The 21,196-nt window shown below is 44.0% G+C and overlaps 3 protein-coding genes across 6 annotated transcripts in view; 1 reads left to right on the top strand and 2 right to left on the bottom strand.

The window, feature by feature from the left end:
- Positions 1-11,469, top strand: part of slco2b1 (solute carrier organic anion transporter family, member 2B1) — a 13,351-nt gene extending 1,882 nt beyond the window's left edge. For both annotated transcript variants that reach the window (XM_011616781.2, XM_011616780.2), the window contains exons 3-16: positions 1-81; positions 597-734; positions 800-962; positions 1,118-1,342; positions 3,737-3,835; positions 4,435-4,565; positions 7,683-7,773; positions 7,976-8,140; positions 8,232-8,421; positions 8,549-8,693; positions 9,211-9,371; positions 9,520-9,584; positions 9,784-9,904; positions 10,387-11,469. The exon at positions 1-81 is cut by the window's left edge and continues 35 nt beyond it. In XM_011616781.2, coding sequence (XP_011615083.2) covers positions 1-81; positions 597-734; positions 800-962; positions 1,118-1,342; positions 3,737-3,835; positions 4,435-4,565; positions 7,683-7,773; positions 7,976-8,140; positions 8,232-8,421; positions 8,549-8,693; positions 9,211-9,371; positions 9,520-9,584; positions 9,784-9,904; positions 10,387-10,570 — 1,959 coding nt within the window. In that variant the 3' untranslated portion in view covers positions 10,571-11,469. The remainder of the gene's footprint in view (positions 82-596; positions 735-799; positions 963-1,117; positions 1,343-3,736; positions 3,836-4,434; positions 4,566-7,682; positions 7,774-7,975; positions 8,141-8,231; positions 8,422-8,548; positions 8,694-9,210; positions 9,372-9,519; positions 9,585-9,783; positions 9,905-10,386) is intronic.
- Positions 11,470-13,420: 1,951 nt separating this feature from the next.
- serpinf1 (serpin peptidase inhibitor, clade F (alpha-2 antiplasmin, pigment epithelium derived factor), member 1) lies at positions 13,421-16,990 on the bottom strand. Of its 3 annotated transcripts, none has more exons than XM_011616779.2 (8): positions 16,901-16,990; positions 15,800-15,860; positions 15,527-15,722; positions 15,074-15,229; positions 14,766-14,963; positions 14,545-14,684; positions 14,169-14,379; positions 13,421-14,005 (listed from the first exon to the last, which is right to left on the bottom strand). In XM_011616779.2, the coding sequence occupies exons 2-8, from the start codon at positions 15,857-15,859 to the stop codon at positions 13,755-13,757; spliced, it is 1,212 nt and encodes a 403-aa protein (XP_011615081.1). In that variant the 5' UTR covers position 15,860; positions 16,901-16,990; the 3' UTR covers positions 13,421-13,754. The 3 variants fall into 3 exon arrangements, with proteins under 3 accessions (XP_011615081.1, XP_029703881.1, XP_029703880.1); XM_029848021.1 differs by lacking the exon at positions 16,901-16,990 and having other exon boundaries at positions 13,421-13,698; positions 13,739-14,005; positions 15,800-16,894; XM_029848020.1 differs by lacking the exon at positions 16,901-16,990 and having other exon boundaries at positions 15,800-16,894.
- A 310-nt stretch (positions 16,991-17,300) lies between these two features.
- On the bottom strand, positions 17,301-20,447 carry serpinf2a (serpin peptidase inhibitor, clade F (alpha-2 antiplasmin, pigment epithelium derived factor), member 2a). Its single transcript, XM_029848019.1, has 9 exons — positions 20,288-20,447; positions 19,473-19,541; positions 19,163-19,400; positions 18,902-19,045; positions 18,778-18,820; positions 18,541-18,686; positions 18,331-18,473; positions 18,009-18,213; positions 17,301-17,922 (listed from the first exon to the last, which is right to left on the bottom strand). Exons 2-9 carry the CDS (start codon positions 19,524-19,526, stop codon positions 17,525-17,527), a joined length of 1,371 nt encoding a protein of 456 aa, XP_029703879.1. The 5' UTR covers positions 19,527-19,541; positions 20,288-20,447; the 3' UTR covers positions 17,301-17,524.
- Between the last annotated feature and the right edge of the window lie 749 nt (positions 20,448-21,196).

The raw sequence follows: 21,196 nt of genomic DNA, 5'->3' as shown, positions 1-21,196 counted from the left end.
TTAAACATGGGGGCAAATAACCTGAACCTTGCTGGGTTACCCCTCCCCGCCCGGCGCTGGAGCCCCTTCAACAGCATCAAGGTTTGTGCTTACATCACATCCATGAGTTGCTGCAGATATTTTAATGCTGTTTTGGATCAATTCTCAGCAACAAGCAGTTCCACAATAGGACCAGACTATAGATTCATTTCTCTTTGATACAAAAATATTACAGTGAACTTAGTTGTAAATATGGGAGGAAGCTGTTCTGGGAAAAGATTGATTTTAAAACACATCTTATGTTTTAATCATTTTCACATAAAGGTAATTAGCCAGTCATCGTCATCCCTCCTGACTGGATGATGTAGACTTCTTTCTTCAGCATTTTACAGTGTTGCCAAATGTGCTTTAACCAACAAGTCTGACATTGCTGCTGCTCTCAGCTGAGAGGACTTCTGTGTTGGACGGTCTTTCTGGAGTGCACCCTGGCATTGTTCTCTGAGATCAAACAAGCACAACATTTCCTTTCTGCAGTCTCAATGATGAACATAGTCTCAGGCTGAATCTGGTTACCATGGCAGCCTGTGTCTTTCTGACCCCTCTGACCTTCTCTGCAGTTTTTCGTGTTGTGTCACAGTTTGCTGCAGCTGTCACAGCTTCTGGTGTCCGGCTACATGAAGAGCTCTATCTCCACCATTGAAAGGCGTTACGGCCTCTCCAGTCAGAAGTCGGGGGTGCTGGCTGCTTTTAATGAGGTGGGCAGGATTGAGTCTTTGACACGCATCCGTCTTCATTGTCACACTGTTGGATTCATGCCCAGGTGGGAAACACTGTCCTCATCGTCTTCGTGAGCTTCTTTGGGAGTCGAGTCCACCGACCACGGTTCATTGGAGGCGGAGCTCTGCTGGCCTGCCTCGCCTCCCTGCTGATGGCTGTGCCACATTTTCTGAGTGGGCCATATGAATACACCGACAGCATCAGTTGTGAGAGAAAACACTCAAACATAGACTACTTAAAATTTACAGTACGACGGTGTGGTGGGCTGTTGTACTACCACCCACCACCTAGGGCTGTTATATATATTTTCTATTTTTTTATTGACATTTGAATGACAATAGGTTTCTATGTTTCCTAACAGCCTCCATCGACAACACCTCTACCGTCTGCCAATCAGAGAACAATCTCAACACCAAACCTGAGAATCAGAGCTGCAGCCAGCAGGACAACCCCACCCAGCACGTAGTCTACCCACTGCTGCTGCTGGGTCAGCTCCTGCTGGGAATTGGTGCTGTTCCCATCCAGCCTTTTGGCATCTCCTACATTGATGACCATGCAAGCAAGAAGAACTCGCCTCTTTATCTCGGTACAACCACCAAGAACGCACTAGTTTACATATACTGGATATTACCCATTACCCATTCACTCCTACACACACACACATATACTATATATGTGTGTGTGTGTGTGTGTGTGTGTGTGTGTGTGTGTGTGTGTGTGTGTATACACACATACATACATACACACACACACACACTATATACACACTATATATATATATATACTCACTATATACACACTCTTCCATATACTCTTCCTTGCCCTCCTGGGCGGTGCCTCCTTCCTTCAGACTCGGGTCCTCTACCAGAGGCCTGGGAGTCTGAGGGTTCTGCGCAGGATCTTGGCTGTTCCTAGGACTGCGCTCTTCTGGACAGAGATCTCTGATGTGATTCCTGGTATCTGTTGGAGCATTCTACTCAGGTTGGGTGTTACTGCCCCTAGTGTCCCAATCACCACTGGGACCATTGTTGCCTTCATGCCCCACATTCTCTCGTTCCTCCTTAAGCCCTAGGTACTTCTCCAGCTTCTCGTGTTCCTTCTTCCTGATGTTGCTATCACTCGGGATTGCTACATCTATCACCACCACTGTCTTCCGGTGTTTATCCACCACCACTATGTCAGGCTGGTTGGCCACCATCATCTTGTCAGTCTGGATCTGGAAGTCCCACAGGATCTTGGCCTGCTTGTTCTCCACCACTTTCGGGGGTGTCTCCCACCTGGTTTCTGGGACCTCCAGTCCATACTCAGTACAGATGTTCCTGTACACTATGCCAGCCACCTGGTTATGCCGCTCCATGTATGCCTTGCCTGCGAGCATCTTGCACCCTGCTGTGATGTGCTGGATTGTCTTAGGGGCATCTCCACACAGTCTGCACCTGGGGTCTTGTCTGGTATGGTAGACCCTGGCCTCTATTGCTCTGGTGCTCAGGGCCTGTTCTTGTGCAGCCATGATTAGTGCCTCTGTGCTGTCTTTCAGTCCGGCCTTTGTCAGCCACTGGTATGTTTTCTCGATATCAGCCACTTCCTCAATTTGTCGGTGGTACATTCCATGCATGGGCTTGTCCTTCCATGATAGCCCCTCAGGTTCCTCCTCCTTGGTGGGCTATTGTTGCCTGAGGCATTCACTCAGCAGTGGGTCAGTGGGGGCCATCTTCTTGATGTATTCTTGGAGGCTTGTTGTTTCCTCCTGGACAGTAGTTCGGACACTTACTAGTCCTCGGCTCCCTTCCTTTCGCTTTGTGTACAGCCTCAGGACACTGGACTTAGGGTGAAACCCTCCGTGCATGGTGAGGAGCTTCCTTGTCTTGATGTCAGTGGCTTGTATCTCTTCCAGTGGCCAGGGTATTATGCCAGCAGGGTATCTGATTACTGGCAAGGCGTAGGTTTATGGCCTGGATCTTGTGCTTACCATTCAGCTGACTTTTCAGGACCTGTCTTAACCTCTGCAGGTATTTGGCTGTGGCTGACCTCCTAGCTGCCTCCTCATGGTTACCATTTGCCTGCGGGATCCCCAGGTATTTGTAGCTGTCCTGCACATCTGTGATGTTCCCTTCAGGTAGTTCAACCCAGTCAGTTGCGATCACCTTTCCCCTTCTAGATATCATCCGCCCAGATTTGTCTAGCCCGAATGACATTCCGATGTCTTTGCTGTAGATCCTAGTGAGGTGAATCAGGGAGTCGATGTCAGGCTCGTTCTTGGCATACAGCTTGATGTCATCCATGTAGAGGAGATGGCTGACGGTTGTTCCACTTCGGAACTGGTACCCATAGCCACTCTTGGTGATGATCTGGCTGAGGGGGTTTAGGCCTATGCAGAACAGCAGGGGGAACAGAGCATATATATATATATATATATATATGAATATGTAAAAGGGACCCTGGGTGGTTTTGCCCATTACTTCTGTGTACCCTTGAAAATAAGTGGTTACTGTGGTTAATCACAGTCCTTAATTCTGGGCTATTTTTCACTCGGAAATGTTGTTAAAATCAGATTAGTCTAGGCTTCAATTACTGCAAGGTTGGACTACTGTCATTCGCTGTAATTTAGGAGCCCAAAAAGTCGTGAATGTTCTCTTAACATTCAGTGTGTTTCTAGGCTGACTGACTTCGAGGCCCTGTCTGTTGTGTGAAATTGTGCACGCATGTGCACATTCCGGGGTGGCTACTCTGTTGTTTGGGTTGGTCTCAAATGTGGGTAAAAAAAAGTCTGACGAATAATGGGAACAATGTTACTACTCATCCTTTCAGGTGAAATAAAAAAATAATGCACGCTGAGCTGTGTGTTATTATCACATCAAATCAAATATCACATCAAACCTACAGAGATAATCTCATCTCCAGCTGCTCAGGTTCAGCCTCTTTTGTGTAAAGATAAGGGTGATTAAACTTCATGTTCATGTACTTTTCCTGTTGTTTCTAGGGCTCCTCTTGGCTGCGACCTCCATCGGTCCAGCCTTTGGCTTTATCACGGGCTCCATCATGTTGCGCTTCTATGTGGACTTTGACAAGTTGTCCAACGGTGAGAGGAAACGCCGTGCTGCCAACCAAAACATGTGAAATACCTCCACTGAGGTGGAGTTCATTTGCAAGAGTTATTTTAGAAAGAAGGGAGTATTAGCCATTTACAGCTGCCTCTCCTCACAGGGCCATTTCCCTCTGCATAAAACATTACAAAGACAAATGACTTGAGGGTTAAGGTGGGTTCAGAAGTTACTGTCAGATTCAGAAGCTATTTCCTCCATTTTGTTTCCTGCACATTTGGTGTTTGAACTGGATCAAGTTGAAATGAGCAGAGGAACAAATCAAACCAGTCGTGGTGGTGGTTTTAAAATGCTGAAAGCAGAGAGACCCATTCCAAAGAGAGGTGTGAGACAGTCAGTGCAGAGTTTTCTGAACAGGTTTTTCCTGTTGATTTCCTTTGCTGCTGTGAGTCGTTACGCCAACACAAGACAGAACTAAATAACTGAGAGATGTAGTAAAACACGACGCCAACAGGCCTCAGCCCCCTGAGAAAGTCCAGTGTTGATGGCTTCATCTGTTCCATAGACACACATGTGTCCTCACCATTTGTGTGTTGTCATAAAAAGTCCAAAGCTTTAAAAGTCTCTTTTTCTCCAGGCAACATTGACTTGACCCCGAAGGACCTTCGATGGGTGGGAGCCTGGTGGCTCGGCTTCTTGGTGGCATCCTGCCTCATCTTCATCACTGCATTACCTTACTTCTTCTTCCCCAGGAACATGCCTGACCAGGTGAGAACAAAAAGGCTGACAGAAAGAGCAAGAATTTACACTAGTAATCAATCTAGCTTCAAACACACCTTTCTTATGACCAGAGACGCAATGAGTCTCCTATTGTGTCCAAACCATCTTTATGCAAAAATCTTTAAGCACTTAAATGAGTTCATTTTAAAATCCTTCAAAATCTAAATAAATAAATCCCAGCATCCACGTTGAAATCAGCCATCTGTCATTTTAATATCGGTTATTTCAGTGCTTCTCCGAGCAGCTCAGACGTTGACCTCAGGAATGCTTTTAAATGAGGCCGGAAATGTGGACTTACAGTGGAAACCAGGGTGATTAGGCCAACTTTATTTATAGCGCTTTTAAAAACACTGACCATCGGGACCTTGTGTTATTGTTATCAGCTGAATTTTCATTTCCCCTATTGTCAAATGGTGTCTCCTGATCCAACAGAAACTTTTTGTGGTTTATGTTTCATTATTCATGGTCAATTTCTAACAACCCACAGGAGGTCTCTCAACAAAGTTATCTGTTAAAAAATTAAATCTGACTGGACGCCCAAGCTGAAGCTTCTCCGTCTATCGTTGTTACAGACATATTTCAAATCATTTGTTGTCCTGCCATTCCCACAAACAGCTGATGAATATACTTATGATGTTAAATCTGCTGAAGCAGCTAATCAGAATCATCAGGGGGAAAAGTCTTTCTGAAGCTTCTGAAAGGAATATCTCAGTTCTATGGTCCAGCCTCTGCGTTAGTTAGTGTTAGTGTAATACATTAATAACTGCACCAGATTCATCCAAACCAGAAACTCTGGATTAGCTCGGACATGAAAGCATCATCAGGAGAGCAAACCATCTCCAGGACTGCAGGAACACCCCTGAGACCTTTGACCACTCTCTGAGTCAACCCCCTGTCCCTCTCATTGTCCCTGTCGCACCCCCTGTTACTGACCTCAGTCATCATGAAGTGCTGCATCTCTTTAGCATAAAATTCCTCATCGCTGTCAACATTACAGACAACGAAGAGATTGCCAATAAATAGAGCGCTGACCAGCTGTTGCCACGACAACATCAGCAAAATGAGGGAAATGCTGGAAGTCAAGATATGGTGTGATGTTACAGAAGCAGCTCTCCTTCACATGTGCAGCATCTGAAACAATGCATCAATTGATGCATGAAGTGTAACAAAGCCATAAATCAAAGCTCAAATCAAGATTCAAGATTCAAGAGTACTTTATTGATCCCTTTAGGGGGTGTCCATCAGGGAAATTAGCATCTCCAAAGAAACGTACAGCACTGTACAAAATTTCCCACCACCATTACACCCCATTAAACCTATTAAAGATAATAAAAATATAATAAAATAAGAAATAAAATAGAATAAATTAAAAAATAGAATATGAATATAAATATAAAACTATAAAAATGTTCCAGTCCTTCTGTTGGCCCTCCTCCCCCCCTGTGAGGAGTTGAACAGCCTGATGGCTCGGGGGATGAATGAGTTCCCCAGTCTGTTTGTCCTGAACTTGGGGAGGCGCAGCCTCTGGCTAATCAGGCTTCTCTGGCTGTGGATGACAGTGTGCAGAGGGTGGCGGTCATTGTTGGTCATTGTCATTGGTCATTGTCCATGATGCTCCGCAGTTTGTCAATAGTTCTCCTCTCTGCCAAATCAGAGGATCGGTTTGGCTGTGCCTCCACAAACAAAGTTCTCCAACAATTGCTCAATAGCATTCTTTCCAAATGACTCCCTGCTGCCGAATGTCCACGGGGACCTCTGCTAAAAAAAAATTCTGCTCAGCAGGCTGAAGCATTTATCAGTATATTACACTGTCAGCTTTGAATTGGAAGTTGCTTTTTCCTCTTTCCGAGGCCTCTTTTTATTGTGCCTTCTCCGTAAAGCCACTGGAGTTTTATTGAAGGGCAGAATTTTGATTTCTCAGAACTTCAACTCAGAACTTTGATTTCAACACAGGTTCCTATCAGACCAGTTTTGAGCAACATGTTGGCACAGAACTTTTGAAGGTTCCTCTTATGACACTGGTGGGAAGGTTCAGCAGATTATAGTGGTTCTGTGACTGCTGCAGTGAGAGGAAGCTGCTGAAACTCACACAGAACATCTGCAGCTTAGATTCAGATCTCTGTGGTTGCAGGACTACAGAAGGAAAGACAATTCTGAGGCACAACCCTAAGCTCTACATTTACACCCCTTTTCAGCCAGACAGAGCTTTTCCTGTAGAGCCATTGCTACACTTATGAGCAGCCGAGATCAACTGTTCCAAAGGTAGAGCTGTAAAAATCCACATATCAATGGGCACCTGCAACACTTAAAGTCAGTTATCAAAGTCAAAAAAGTGTGTCTGCTGAAGAGAAAACAGATGAAAGTCCAGAACGTCATCGTGTGCAATGACATGGCCATCAGCCAACTTTATAGAATCACCTTGGACTTTTTTCAAACTACCTTCTATATTTTTTACTTCTTGATTCTTACTCTGTAGTAAATTCGTGTATATTTATATTTATACCTCTTAAAGGAGGAAGTACTTATTTATAACTGTGCATCTTGTGCTGCTCTGTCGTTTTTATAGCTTTCAAACTGTGGGATCAATAAACGTTTATCTCATTTAACACCAGTACAGCTACAGGAAGGAGCAAAGTGGTGTTTTAGACATGTCCTGGTTTGTCTCTTTAGTCCCCTGAAAACATGTCAATTGTTGTGTTGTATCTAAAATATCGTTGTCAGAGATTCTGTCTTCAACATTCTAATCATTCTAATACAAAGACTTTTGTTTCTTGACTTTGTGGGTGGACTTACATCAGGCCACAGTGAAGCCCAATGAAAATCATATAGGACATACTGTATTTCATTACATTTTTAGGCACACGATCAAGATGATGTGCACAAGGTTTCCAAACTGGAATTGTGTTATAGTTAAATGAGCAGGTGACCACATCAGAAAAAGGAAAATATTTGGTATTGCTTTTTAACCAGAATTTTGGGGCATTTATCTGAACAACAAAGCTGTTAATGTAAACATGAGAGCAGCCGCGTACCGGCACGTGGCCCAAAACCAAAGAGACTGCTTAGTGGTTCGGAAATGTCTCACATGTGACTTTGTGCTTCCAGGAGGACGCAGACGATGTGGAGCTCAGGCCAGACTGTGTGAAGAAGCAGACAGACCCTATTCAGGAACTCTCTCTTCTTCAGTTCCTCAAAAGTAAATCTTCTTTTCTGCTTCTGCTTCTGCCTGATGAGATGGAGATGAGAAGCTCCTCTCAGTCTTAGTTCATCAACAGATTTGAACAGAATTATTTCTTCTAACACTGAAAAGAATGTTCCAAAGTAATTATTTTTTGTTTTCTCATTACCGGTAGCTTGATTTATTTAATCCTCATCTATCCTCCACCGCCACCTGTCAGGTTTTCCTCAGGTTGCACTGCAAATGATGCGGACCCCCGTCTATCTGCTGGTAATCCTTGCCCAGGTTAACCAGGCAGCGCTGTTGGCTGGCCTCGCCACCTTCATGGCCAAGTTCATAGAGAGACAATTCAGCCAGACAGTCTCCTTGTCTACCATGATGATTGGTAATAGATCTTTAGCTTCATCAACATTTGAGTTTGGGCCCAGAAAATGGAGCAGATTCTGACTTCACTTTCTCTCCCGGTATGTCTCCAGGAGGAGTTTGTATCCCAGTGGCGGTACTGGGCACCATCCTGGGAGGAGTGGTGATGCGAAGGTTGAACCTGTCTGTCAGCGGCGCCAGCAAGTTGTGCACGGGCGCCGTCTTAGTCTGCCTGTTCTCCTCGTTGCCGCTGTTGCTCCTTGGTTGCTCCACCCAGAAGGTGGATGGAGTCTTCCCTCTTGGGTAACTACACAGTTGGTTATTAGGCACCAAGCACACAGATGAGAGAACCGCAGCCTTCAGCACCAACCCCCAGCAGATCTTCAGTGTTCTCACAGTCAAGTTTTTCCTGCTGTAATTTTGTTTTCAGTTCTGGTTCTCCGTCGTGCAGTGCTGGATGTCACTGTCCTCAGGGGGCGTTTAACCCAGTCTGCGGTTCCAACGGCGTGGAGTTCAGGTCTCCCTGCCATGCTGGCTGCAGCAGCATAGAGTTTGATGCCAGCGGCAAACCAAAAGTAAACATTTCTGTCCAGCTCTCTGTCACAGCTTCTAAGAAAACACCACACAAAAATTGAAATAAAAAGGGGAATTCATAGGAAAAGTGGTGAGAAGTGAAGTATCAAGTCACATCCAGTTACATGAAGTCAGTTAACACACAGCTGGATAACACAGTTAATAGTTTACAGGAAATGTGACGTTTTCCAGATACAATTCTCCATTTGGGATTTGGGTGGGAGTCTACAAAGAAATTCTCATTCCCATCATTCATGAAGTACATAAACACATTCAGCCCTGGAAAATATCAAGAGGTTTTAGTTTATTAATTCAGTTTTTTTAGATAATATTTAGTATTTTGTAATGTTGACGCATCCCAGCAGTGCCTCCTTTATAATCCTTTATTCTCTTTACATGTGCGTGCATTGCTTAAAAGACTCAGTCTAAAAAAAAAAAGTCTAAATTGTAGGTGTGTGTGTGTGTGTGTGTGTGTGTGCGTGTGTGTGTGTGTGTGTGTGTGTGTGTGTGTGTGTGCAGAATTACACTGACTGCCGGTGTGTGGATGGTCTGGGCTTCGCCTCTGCTGGGACCTGTGGAAGTGGCTGCTCCCACCTGTTGTTGCCTTTCATGGTGCTTCTCGCCATCACCAGCTTCGTGGCCTCCTTCTCACAGACGCCCTCCTTCATGATGATCCTCAGGTATGTGCTATCCACAGGACCTTCAACCCATAAATAATTTATGTTACAGATAAAAATGTTTTCCCTTTTTAGACTTTGGCTTTTCAATCTGATGTAATAATAAACATTAGATCTGGTTGGAGTTTGTTGCTTTGTGTCTCCACCGCAGGACGGTCCCTGCAGAGTACAAGTCCTTGGCCGTGGGAGTTCAGTACATGATGTTCAGGCTGCTTGGTAAGTCCAGTCTGCCACCACCAACACCACTAGCACTTACTGAAATATTTAAGAAATTTCCCTTCAAACCTGATTATCATATACAGCCATCAGGTAAACTGGTTCAGTTTCAGAAATTGCTCATGGGAAATGTAGTCCCATTTCTTCATTTTCACCTGCTATAGCTGGACTCATTAGTCAAATGTAAATCTGTGTGTAGCGTTTTTACCTGGTCCGGTGTTGTATGGGAGTGTCATTGATACCACCTGCATCCTGTGGGGCCGAAAGTGTGGGAAGCAGACTTCCTGTCTCTACTACAACCTGGACAAGTTCAGACAGAGGTGAGTCTGACCTTCTGTTTTGTTATATTTGTTATTTCTTTGCAGTAACATATTTATCAAGGACATTCAATTCTGCAGTGGAAGGAGAGGAGGACCACAAGGAAGATATTCAAAATGTGATAAAAGAGTATCATGACAGATGGAGGACAATATTACAAATGTTAACAGGCCACGAAGTTAACATTCAAGCAGATGTTATGGCTAATCTCTGTAGCATAGGCCTCTTAGAAACCCAGAGCCTGGCCTCAAAAACAAACAATAGTAGGAAAATCTATCACTTTTATCAGGAACCTTGAGCGGGTCCAAATGCCAAATTCTGTTTTGGCTTCAACAATCAAAAAACTGAAATCCTGAAATCCTTAACCAGAAGACTTTTTTCAGAATAGAGTCTGTGATCATGTGTGTGTGTGTGTGTGTGTGTGTGTGTGTGTGTGTGTGTGTGTGTGTGTGTGCGTGTGTGTGTGTGTGTGTGACGTGTGCAGGTTCCTGGGTCTGATGGCAGTGTTCGTGGGCGGTGCGCTGCTCAGCTTCCTCCTGACGATCGTGGTTCTGAGAAGAAGAGAAAAAGCCCTCCAACCTCACTGCAAAGGAAAGTATGAGCTGGTCAACGGGAACCAGAAAACAACTGAGAAAGATTCATCTGAAGAAAAGGAACTGAAGACCTGAGAGCAGAGAGAACTGGTGTTTCCTGAAAAGCTCATCCACACACTGACATTGAGGGCCTCCACATGTTAAATGGTAGTAATACTCCTTTTCCCATATTTTACTACAAGAAATAGTCAGAAAACTGACTGAGTGGCAGCTCCACTCAAGGAGCTTTTCAAGGAGGAATTCTGCTGTCAGCATTTAACATAAAAAACTGGTCAGAATTCGTTGTTACTTTATGAATAAATCTGTGAATATTTTCATTTATAAGCTTTTTGGGCCAGGTCAGTTGCTCTACTCTTGTGGAGATTGACCCAAGATTCAGAGGATCTGAAATCACAGGTGAAACTGTTGAGATCAGGCACCAAAGGTGGCATGAAGATCTCGCCTCTGCTGGTCTGTCCAGTCAGCAGTGTCCTCATCTTTATGGTACCAAGCCACAGAAAATCACAGACAGAAATCACATGAGCAGTTACCATCAACAACTAAACAATAGAAGATATCTTTTCTCAGTGTCTATTGTGATAACCAAGAGGGCTGATGAGCACTTCTGCTACCAGCCACCAATGGGCCACCCATGACTGCCATTCGTGCTCTTCATCTGCCTTACAATGTGAATTCCAATTTTTACTTCTGAATTAAGCTATATTTTAATGATTCTTTTGTATTTTCTACTTTTAATTTTAATGTTGAAATTGTTTTGCCTGTGGAGGCCACTGGGAGTCAAACAGCCTGGCGAGAAACAGGTGCCTCTGTTGGGCTTCACTACATTGTTTCACACTCATCAGATGACACATTACTGACACATGTGACTTTTGTATGAATTCAGCTCTGAAAGTGCAGTCAAATCTAGTTTTATGCAACTATATCAGTTTTGAATCATTTGTCATTTTTCTAAAATAAACTCTTTGCACAGAGAATAATGTGGACATTATTTTATGTCGTTCAGACCCCTCCTGTAGGTCTTCCTGTCCACTAACTTAAATATTTATGTCTTTCCACTCACATCACTGTTGCTGTAATGTTCTCAGAATGTCAGTAGTGATATAATTCACATGTGATCTGCACAAGAGGGCAGTTTGTGTTTTTAGGAAGTAGTTTTTTACTGTCTAGAAATAATGCTGAGGTCTGTTCGCAGGGTGAACAGAGCAGAGGTGATCCCTGCAAGCTAAAATAAACACATCAGAAACAACAACAGAATGGATGTTTGCTGCTTTTCTGCAACCATTCCATGTTAATATACCATAGTTAATCATAACTACTGGCACACACTGACCAGTAAATCTTGCCTATTCTCTCTTTAACAGCACACAGAGAGAAGTAAAGTGACAGTTCTAATCCCTGTGAACTTTGTCACAGCACTATTATAAAACATTCCTGAGTTCTTATCTCTCACAGTCAGACAAGCCCCGGCTGATATTCTGTTGGCAAAGATTATAACCAACGCTGAAAGCAAAGATGGGCTCATTTTCTGCTGCAAGTTCATGCATGAATCTTCAGCCACAAAAATACTGTCAAAACTTCCACTTGTTGTTGCTCAACAAAGTAAACAGAGTGCAGAACCTAGTGTAGGAGGTTGGGTTCAGTTACATTCCAGGATTATTAGTAATTCGTCATTTGCATCTGTCTTCCCAGCAGATTTGGGTCATTGCATCAGACTAGATCACACGGGATGAACAATATGATTTTATGCAAACAACTGAGATCTGGTAATGTCTAATAATACAAATAACTTGATCCAACCACACTGTGAAAAGAGGTGTGTGATTATTTAATTTAGCAGTTATGAGACAAGAAGGGGCTGTCATATGCTCATGGCCCTGCTGCAGCGCTCCCTTATCATGCAGTTCACACCCGCCACTGATATCAATGTTCCAACAGTGAAGGTTTTATTCTGAATATGCAATATAAAAGACTGTAAATGCCACACCGTCCATTCCAAAACACACACAGACAAAACTCTGACTCTAACCCCAACAACCTATTTGACCATCTCACACTCAAAGGAAATGAAGGAACATCCTTTCAAAATGTGATCAGTATTCTTTAGGTTGGGAAGGGTCATTACACTGGAGTTTCGAAAATAAAGACCTCTCCTTCCTAAGGTGACCCATGCCCATCCCCTTGTTTCCTGCTGCCTGACTTCTAACACTGGTTGTGACACAGTTTCCTCTTGAACTTCTGCAGAAATCCTCTGAGGAGCAGAAGTCACAACTGAGACCTTTGAAACTCATTATTTATCAGAACTAACAGAAGAGGCGGAAATAGATTAAGTGAATGTAAACAAACACCGATCAAATAGTTACTCGTTCTAAGTTGGCAAATAAATGTGTTTGAGTCATAAATACACAGGGACGTGAATAAAGAGATGGAATACTCAGGAGTTATTAGTTTCTGTCCGAGGGGGCGGATTTCTGTTTCTAATGTTTTGTGTCCCTCTAGTGAGAAAACTTGTGATAGCAGGCGCTGACAGGAATACGCCTGAACAAAATCTGAGAGGTTACAGATTGAAAGTTTTATTTATTGTTCATTTTAAACCTGGGATTTGTGAGGAACATCCAAAATGCCCTCACAAGAGAACTCAAGTAAATCCTCTCAAAAGCCTACAAATCTATGTAATAAGAATCTGTTATTGTGACATTCCATGAAATTCACTCAGTGTTGTTTTAGTGACTTGCTATCAGGCAGCTGTAGCTTTACATTGCATATTATTTCCCAATTTCTCATAAATTCCGAATGTTAACATAGACTTCAGATTCTGTTAAAGATTTTTTGAATATGAAATATGAAGGTTTATCAAACTCAGCAGATCATGAGATGGAATCCAAGACTGTTTTCCATTACATATTTTTTTGAAGAAACTGCCACATCTAACCACAAGTATTCTTTTATTGTCATCTTTATTTTCTTACACAAATGAAAACATTTGATTTTTTTTGTACGAAGAGGTCCTTTGAAAGTCTCAGAGTATCGTCAGTGTGTTTGTGAACCCAGATCAAAATATTTCAACATGAAAAATTGATCAAATATCCTTAAATGTATCTGCAACCAAAAGCAAACACCTGAAATCTCTCCTAGGACCTGCTAAGAGTGTGTGTGTGTGTGTGTGTGTGTGTGTGTGTGTGTGTGTGTGTGTGTGTGTGTGTGTGCGTGTGTGTGTGTGTGTGTGTGTGTGTGTGTGTGTGTGTGTGTGTGTGCACATGTGTTAAATTGTTAGGCCAGTAGGGTTGACCACCCTGCCGATGAAGAGCAATGCCCCCGACGTTTCATCCCGAATCAGGTAGAGGAATGGCCGGTCAGCTCGGTAGGACAGGTGTGTTGGTGCCGAACTAGAGGGGGGGTACTGGTTCCCTTCAGGTGCCATCTCCATGACAACCTTGTGGTTGACACTTGTGAGTTTAACAGGCTGAGGTGAGATCTTCTGCAACTCTGTGTTCAATAGCCAATCAGAAAGACCTGCAATGGAGGTAGAGAGGTAGGATGGCTGAGGGTGGGGGGGCAGAAATTGATTGATTTGGGGCCTTTAATGAACTTTTAAACACATTTGATGCTTCTTGTTGCAAGAGGGTGCACATTCAGCCCCCTTTGTACTGTTGCAAGATGGAGGTCTTCCACTCACCTAGGTCCCCCAGCAGTGGAAGCAGGTCTTTGGAGTAGCTGAGCCTGAGGACAGGCAGAGTGAGGGACACCTGGGCAGGAAGAAGCGTCATGGAGAGGTCCTGGACAAACTCAGCGGTTAGACTCTCCTCTAGCTGAGTCATGTTGGATGATAGGTCGTCTGGTAGGAAAAGGAACATGCTGACGTCATCTTGCATCGGGATCTGAGCGATCTGGAGGAGACAGTGGGCTGGGGTCACCTCAGAGGCTACGCTCCTTTAGATGCTCCCAAACTGTGTCAGCTACGACATCACACCATTCGCCCCAGCATATCCACGTGTACATACAGACATGACAGGAGCTGCACCACACTATCAAACACTGACGGATACAGTTACCGTGCACTTCAAATCGGAATCGACGCCCATTTTGACAGGATAGTTATCCTGTTTCATCATGGGGATACTGACAGGTGCCCCATCAGCAACTTGAAAGGTGTCCATTGCTCCACTCTGACTAAACCGCGTCACCCACTTCCCTGTTTGATGACGACAACAAGAACACCACAGGAGTGAGAAGAGGACTGGCAGGCCAATGTGCTTCGGGGAATCTGACCTACCTTTGAAGTAGGCAGCACTAACGGCGTTGGCTCCAGAGTTGCGTGGGAAATTTGAGGCCAGGAAGCCCTGCACCTTCCTGCCTGTCTGCTGCGACACCCAGTCATTGACTTCTTTTATATCCTTTCCCAGCACGGCTTTGGGACGAACGTTATATTGGTTTTCCACAAGCGCCAAGAATTCCTGCTTCAGACGAAGACCTGCAGACACATCCTCAATCAGATGTCTTCTGCTCTGTTTTTGTTGTGTTGTAAATGTCTTCAATTCTGCACCATCGTTTTTGACCAATGACACTCCAGTGTGAACCTACGACGTGACAGGTAGAGGCGTGCGGCGGTGCTCAGGCCTTTGCCGGGCGCCTTGACCGTGGCCAGGATGTTTTTCAAGGTGTCGTGGAGCTGAGGGTCATGCAGGGTGTGGTACCTCAGCGCTCTGAACAGCTGACTCTGAGCATGTTCAGATCCTCCTGGGTAGCATGAAAAAAGTACTCTGCTCAGACTTTGCCTGTTTTGTTCTGGCTTCCTGCTACTACAGCCATCAGCCACAATGTTAAAATGATTGTGTGACCTCTATGCCGATCGGAGATCAAACCACTGTCAGCTATACCTTGAGTCAAATATAGTCCAGGACAACGTGCAGAATGCTGAACTAGAGTTAAATCCCCCAAGTAAAGGTGGTATCTGCACTAGTATAATGTGTTACTACATTATAATTTCATATTAAAGCAGTTTAATAAGCTTGATTTCAGGATTTGTGTTGTCACCCATTGAGAGCTGTGTCAGCACCGCGGAGACGCTGATAGGGGCCAGAAAAACATTGTTCCCAGCTTCCTGGCTAGCCAGAGCACGGAAGAGGTTGTAGCCGAAGTCAGAGGTGGCGGCGCCCATCTTGGTCTGTGCCGTGGTGAAAAGCTCGACATGTTCTTCCTCTGCCACGGACTCCTCAGCCTCTGTCTCTGACTGTAGCACAGACATAAGGATGAACATCAGCAGGTTCTACTGCTCCTGCAGTGTTGGTAGTAAAATCAGACATTTACCTGAGCTTGGCAGAATCTCAGAATGACACCAATCACCAGCAAGAAAGTAGTTCCTTTCATCCTGGAGGACAAACACAGAAAACATTTCAACACAAGTCTGATCAGACAGATTTGGAACATTCCGGACAGACAGTTTGTACATTACAAGAACAAGGTACTACTTTGTGTCCCACAGCTGGTTTACGTTTGTGTGGACGAATGTAAACCAGCTGAAGATTGATGATCCAAGATCAACGACACTATTGTTCAAATCCATCTGAGCTTGAACAAATGTTGCCTGAATTTGTTCATTTATTGGTCACACTGTCACTTTAGCCCTTCTACAAACATCTGGAGTTGGTTGTCTGGAAACACACACACACACACACACACACACACACACACACACACACACGCTCATGCACACGCAAAATGGGAAATCCAGATGGGGTTGCCAAAAATGTCTTGAGGCAGCAGTTCCTTTTTGCTGACGATTCCTTTTCAACTCCAAATCTGAAACTACAAGATTTGGATTTAATACAGAATCAAATAATGATGAGTTTTATTTCTTCTATATTAGGACGTAATATGGAAATAAAATAGTAAGAAATGTATGTATGTGGTTTTTCCAGGGTGTCCCTTCCAGGGATCAGACCTGCAGCTCAAATATCTCCTGCTGTGACCTGAATTATATTCAGTGATGGGTGAGATGGTTAGAAGCTCAAACAAGCTATCAAACAGTAGAACCATTAAACACGCCCAGACCCTTCCAGGCGGACAAACCCTGCAAACAGGCCGTTATGTAAACTGACTGGAGGCACTCCAGCTGTGATTGTGTGTTTTGGCAGCGCGACGCGAAAAAGCTGCAGTAAATTTCATGTTTGGACAATCCATTTAAAAAACAAAGAGAAAAGTCGTTTTACTTATCGAGAATGTAAAAATAAATGGATCTTAGAATGTCTTCAGACTATGTGCGTTGTTCCATATCTGTCGAAAGAATAAGTGGGTGATGATACAATGTGCAAATTGTCTCCTGATCTGTTAAACTCAAGTCTTAAACCATGACCCAAAAGAACCAGAAGCGTAAAACGTCCCAAACGAAGCACGCAAAGGCGCACTCACCTCTCCGCTGCTCTCGGACGCTCCACGTCGCTCAGACTGTCTGCTGTTTGCGGAGGAGAGGTGGCTTCGCTCTGCGGACGCCCCCTTGGATCTGCGCCCGGAGCGCAGCGCGTTCCCGCCGAGGCGAGGGCGCGCAGAGTAACCGGACGCTTCTCTAATTATTCTGGTCTGATTTCATGTTTGATGTTGGTAAATGGCGTCGCACTTCTGCCCAAAGTTTCTGTACTTGTTAAACAGTTCATGAACCCTAACCCACATCTATTTTGTAATAAAAACAAATTCTAAAAACCAGCACTAAATTATAAGGGCTGTGAACAACTAGATCTCTCTTCATTAGCATCTGACTGACATATAGCTGGTTTGCAAATTGCTGACAGACGGAATAAAGGAAAAATACGTATTTCTTTATTAATGAACTGTCCCTTTAATGTTCAGTGTTGTCTCTATAGCTGACATGTTGTGGTTTTATTTTAATGGAGAAAAAACAAAAAACTGTTAACAAGTACACAACGCAAAGGTGAATATCCCAGAATCTTTCAAAACAGAAAAACACATAGAACATTTGAGAAGTAAAATTAAAAGATCATCTAGTTTGGGACAGGTTTCATCATCTTTTTTGCTTTTTCAGTCCATGTTCATGTTCTCACCAGTGGGGGCGCTGCATGCTGCTCTCTCAGTGAACAAGTTGTTGCTGTTTTTGTTATCCACACTAACAGGTTGGTCACTCATGGTTCCATTCACAAGTGGGTCGTCGTTAGACATGCGGTCATTGTCGGGGGCAGGATTTGTGACAATGCCCATGAAGAGGGGGACCAGAGAGGCATCATCCACCAAGGCAAACAGGAAGGGAGAGTTGACAGAGAACATGGAGATGGAGCGCAGGGTGGTAACAACAGTGGCGGCTGAGGCCTTCACACCTTCCTCGTTGAGTTCTACAGTGCTGGCATGGCGGACACTGCCAACCCTCAGAGGGTAGTCAGAAATTCCAGAAAGATTGGGACCAGAAAACAGTGAACAAAGACCTGATGGGAAGACAAAGACAGTTACAGACAGTTGGGTGGATATTAAGATCAAAAGAAATAATTATTTTCTTTCTGCATCTCCTCACCCATGCTTGTCAGTGCTTCCTGGAGCTCCTGGCGGTACTGTAATTTCACCTTGGGAAGGCTGACATGCATTATTTTCTCTTGAGGTAGACGTCTATAGAGGTCGGAGATGTTCAGCTTTGGAAGCAGTGATGACACGTTTCCACTGCCAGGAAGGGGCATGACGACGAGGAAGCTGGTGTTTCCCTTGAAAGCAAAACTGGCAACCTGTATAGGAAAGAATTCAATAAATTCCATCTTTCCTTTATCCTGCATCTCACCCACTACGTTCTAACTTCTGCATGAGGAAAAAGCTCCGTTTGCTCCCGACAGCTGATGCTTCACCTGCGATTTCAGTTCAGGATCATGCAGCAAACGGAAAGGGTACTGGAAAGACTTCATCATGTCTACTGACACAGAGTTCTTGTTGTCCAGGTAGAAGACTCCTTTAGAGGTCTCTAGAGGGTCAAATCGGGTCTGCCATTCACCTGGAGTGAGGAGAAACCATGAGGAATCCTGAAAGGTAACTTTGCTGCTTTGGTTTGGATGGTTCACCTTTAAAATACACAGCATTCATGAGCATCAGCACCACACCATGGGGAATTCTCTCCAGAAAATTTGAAATGTGACCATTGGTGGCATTTTCCACCCACTGGTTGACCTCCTCCACAGAAACCAGAGGGACAGGCCGGGATTGGTACCTGATTAAATGTTATAGATAAAATATAACAAATGTAAATTCTTTAAGTAGAAATGAGCAGCTGATGATCATTTTGTTTCTTTAGACTAGACCTGGCCAGAGATTCCTCCACAAAGGATCGCTTTATTTCGGATCCTGAGAAGAACAAAGTCAGATGCCACTAATCTCACACCAAATGCCTTAAAACCCACAAACTACTCCAAAGGGCTCACACACCTGGCCGCAGGTACATGCGCGTTGCAACTTCCAGCGATGTGTTCTTAAAATGTGCTAGCAGACCTCCAAGTATGTGATGATAACAAGGCAAATTGTGAGCATGAAGAGCCTTGAGAAGTAGGTTTTCTGTTTCGTTGTGAGCTCCTAAAAGCAAATAAAGCACAACTGTTTCAACAAATATGATGCTCTCGGTACAGGCAGATGAGAGATCCTGGAGCTGAAGCTTTTCCTTCTGACAAACAAAGCTGAACGCTGGCTCACCTAAGGTCAGATGAGCGAGGGCCAAGGCCACGCTGAGAGGGGACAGGATGACATTCGGCTGCTGCGAGACAATTGGAAGGTTCTCCAGGAGCTGTAGACCCAACTGCTCTATGGCGCCCCCAAGAGACCTCTGTTCTTCTGTGCTGACCAGCTGGGTCCTACAGTTGTGAGCCTCTGTTGTGTCCTCTTCATCACTGACAGGGACTGAGGCATTAGTAACTCCTGGCGTGGGCTCCTCCTGACAGCAGGAGACCAGGAAAGGTCAGTTTCCATAACAATAAAAAGCAAGTAATGAGAATGAGGATCTTACAGTCAGTCCTGGACAGCACAGACAAAGCAGCAGCAGGAGATGATGAAGGTTCATTTCCAAACAATGTTCCTGGGAAACACACAGAGCTTATTAGATTAAAATAATTGTTTGCAATGAAATGATCCAATCAGGAGCAGATGACAGTTTTTTGACTCCAGTGAAGACCAATGATACCACTCAGGAAAGTTCAGGCATTTAAGTACTTCAACTTTGGCCAGAGAACCAGGAAGAGGTGAGAAACAGTAGATGGTTCTACCTGCACGACCAGCATTGTTTCAGTTTCTACTAGACTATGTTTTTACAACTTCTTCTTACTTGGCTGAGTTTTACTATAATTTCAGCTCCTCCAGTGATGATCATTATGCATGCGTGAGGAGAGAGTCAGAGTCAGGCAAAACCATCAGGCTTGTTTATTCTATATTCTGCCTGTTTAACAGGCCACCATCGAGCCAAATGCCTGTGGACAAGAGTTCCTGCTGATATCTGTTGGTGCATCAGTGTGTCTTGCAGGTCCAGAGTCATTTGAGGTTTCAGATATGGCTGCTGTGTTTACCAGCGGACTAAAGGTTAATATCAGAGCCTTTTTTTTAGATGAGCTGTCAAACACTGAATATAAACCAGAATCCCATGAACTGCATGACTCGAGTGAAAGACTGCATGCACGAATCTCATAGATCACCAACTCTAAAACTACCTTTCTGATTCGCTCCTACAAAAGCTGGTTCACTTGGTGATATGCAGCAGACATTTTTCTTTTTTTTACAGATTTCAAAATGGGGCAAAATACTATACTATCAAAGCAGGTCAGAACTCACCTGGCCTGCTTGCAGAGGCAGATGAAGAGAAACCAAATGTGTCCAAAGACGAGTGAAATAAGAGCTCGGCAGATGTGATCAACCTTCTCGTTTCTGGTAAACGTAGTGGCTGGACTCACAACTGCTGGTCCACTATTGGCTGGTTAATAATCAACTGTGGATGGAACAGAAGTGTACCAGTGCTCACTACACAAGGCTGACACATACAAATAGACTTTATTAGTAATTCCATTCCTCCATATTCTCCAATTCCACTCTGATGCTTTGATATAAACTGCAGACCTCTAAAACACAAAATATAGCTCAGAAATTTGACAGTACTTATGCTACAATAATGAAATAAAAAGTTGGCAACAGGAGAATCTCATTCTGAACTATATTATTGCTCCAATGAAGAGGTAGTAGTTGGTCAGTTGGTTGTGTTGTGGCACACAGAGGCCTAATGACACCAAAAAGCAAAAATGTAGTCTGAAAATATCACACTGGACATACATTTACTAGAACATGTGGGCGTGTATTGATTTGCCTGTTTCCAGCTAAACGCCCCCACAGCTGCTCTGAAGCAATCAGGGTTCTTCCATGTCTGTTCTTAGGAGTATGAGTGGTTATCTTTAACAAAGCATAAAAAGGACAATATGCAAAGAATGTGTTCCATTAATTTTTGTGGTTGATTGCTTTTTGCACATTTCCGTGCTTGTTTACTTTATTTGATTTTAATCTGGCACTGTGGTACCCTTCGGACGGTGGGTAATTAACTTGGGCAAATAGTCCCCAACCACAGGGCCGCGAACCAGCACCGGTCCGTGGATCAATTGGTACCGGGCCACACAAGAAACAATTAAATATTTCCATTTTATGTATTAGCTGAGTCTGAACGATCTTTTATTTTGAAAAACCTTTTGAGAAATG

Source organism: Takifugu rubripes, chromosome 15 (assembly GCF_901000725.2).
Source record: "Takifugu rubripes chromosome 15, fTakRub1.2, whole genome shotgun sequence".
NCBI classification, from domain to species: Eukaryota; Metazoa; Chordata; class Actinopteri; order Tetraodontiformes; family Tetraodontidae; genus Takifugu; species Takifugu rubripes.
Note: the sequence above shows the minus strand (reverse complement) of the source record. Positions and strands in the feature narration are given on the sequence as shown.

What these genes read in the sequence shown, in the direction of transcription:
- serpinf1 (XM_029848020.1), bottom strand. Translation starts at nt 15,919, where the DNA reads ATGTTCCAAATCTGTCTGATCAGACTTGTGTTGAAATGTTTTCTGTGT. An exon ending in TGAGATTCTGCCAAGCTCAG is followed by an intron (nt 15,723 to 15,799) that starts GTAAATGTCTGA and finishes TCTGTGCTACAG; the next exon opens with TCAGAGACAGAGGCTGAGGA. An exon ending in TAGTGCTGCCTACTTCAAAG is followed by an intron (nt 14,685 to 14,765) that starts GTAGGTCAGATT and finishes GTCATCAAACAG; the next exon opens with GGAAGTGGGTGACGCGGTTT.
- serpinf2a (XM_029848019.1), bottom strand. Translation starts at nt 19,526, where the DNA reads ATGAACCTTCATCATCTCCTGCTGCTGCTTTGTCTGTGCTGTCCAGGA. An exon ending in GCGCATGTACCTGCGGCCAG is followed by an intron (nt 18,821 to 18,901) that starts GTGTGTGAGCCC and finishes TGTTCTTCTCAG; the next exon opens with GATCCGAAATAAAGCGATCC. An exon ending in ATCCTGAACTGAAATCGCAG is followed by an intron (nt 18,214 to 18,330) that starts GTGAAGCATCAG and finishes TTTCCTATACAG; the next exon opens with GTTGCCAGTTTTGCTTTCAA.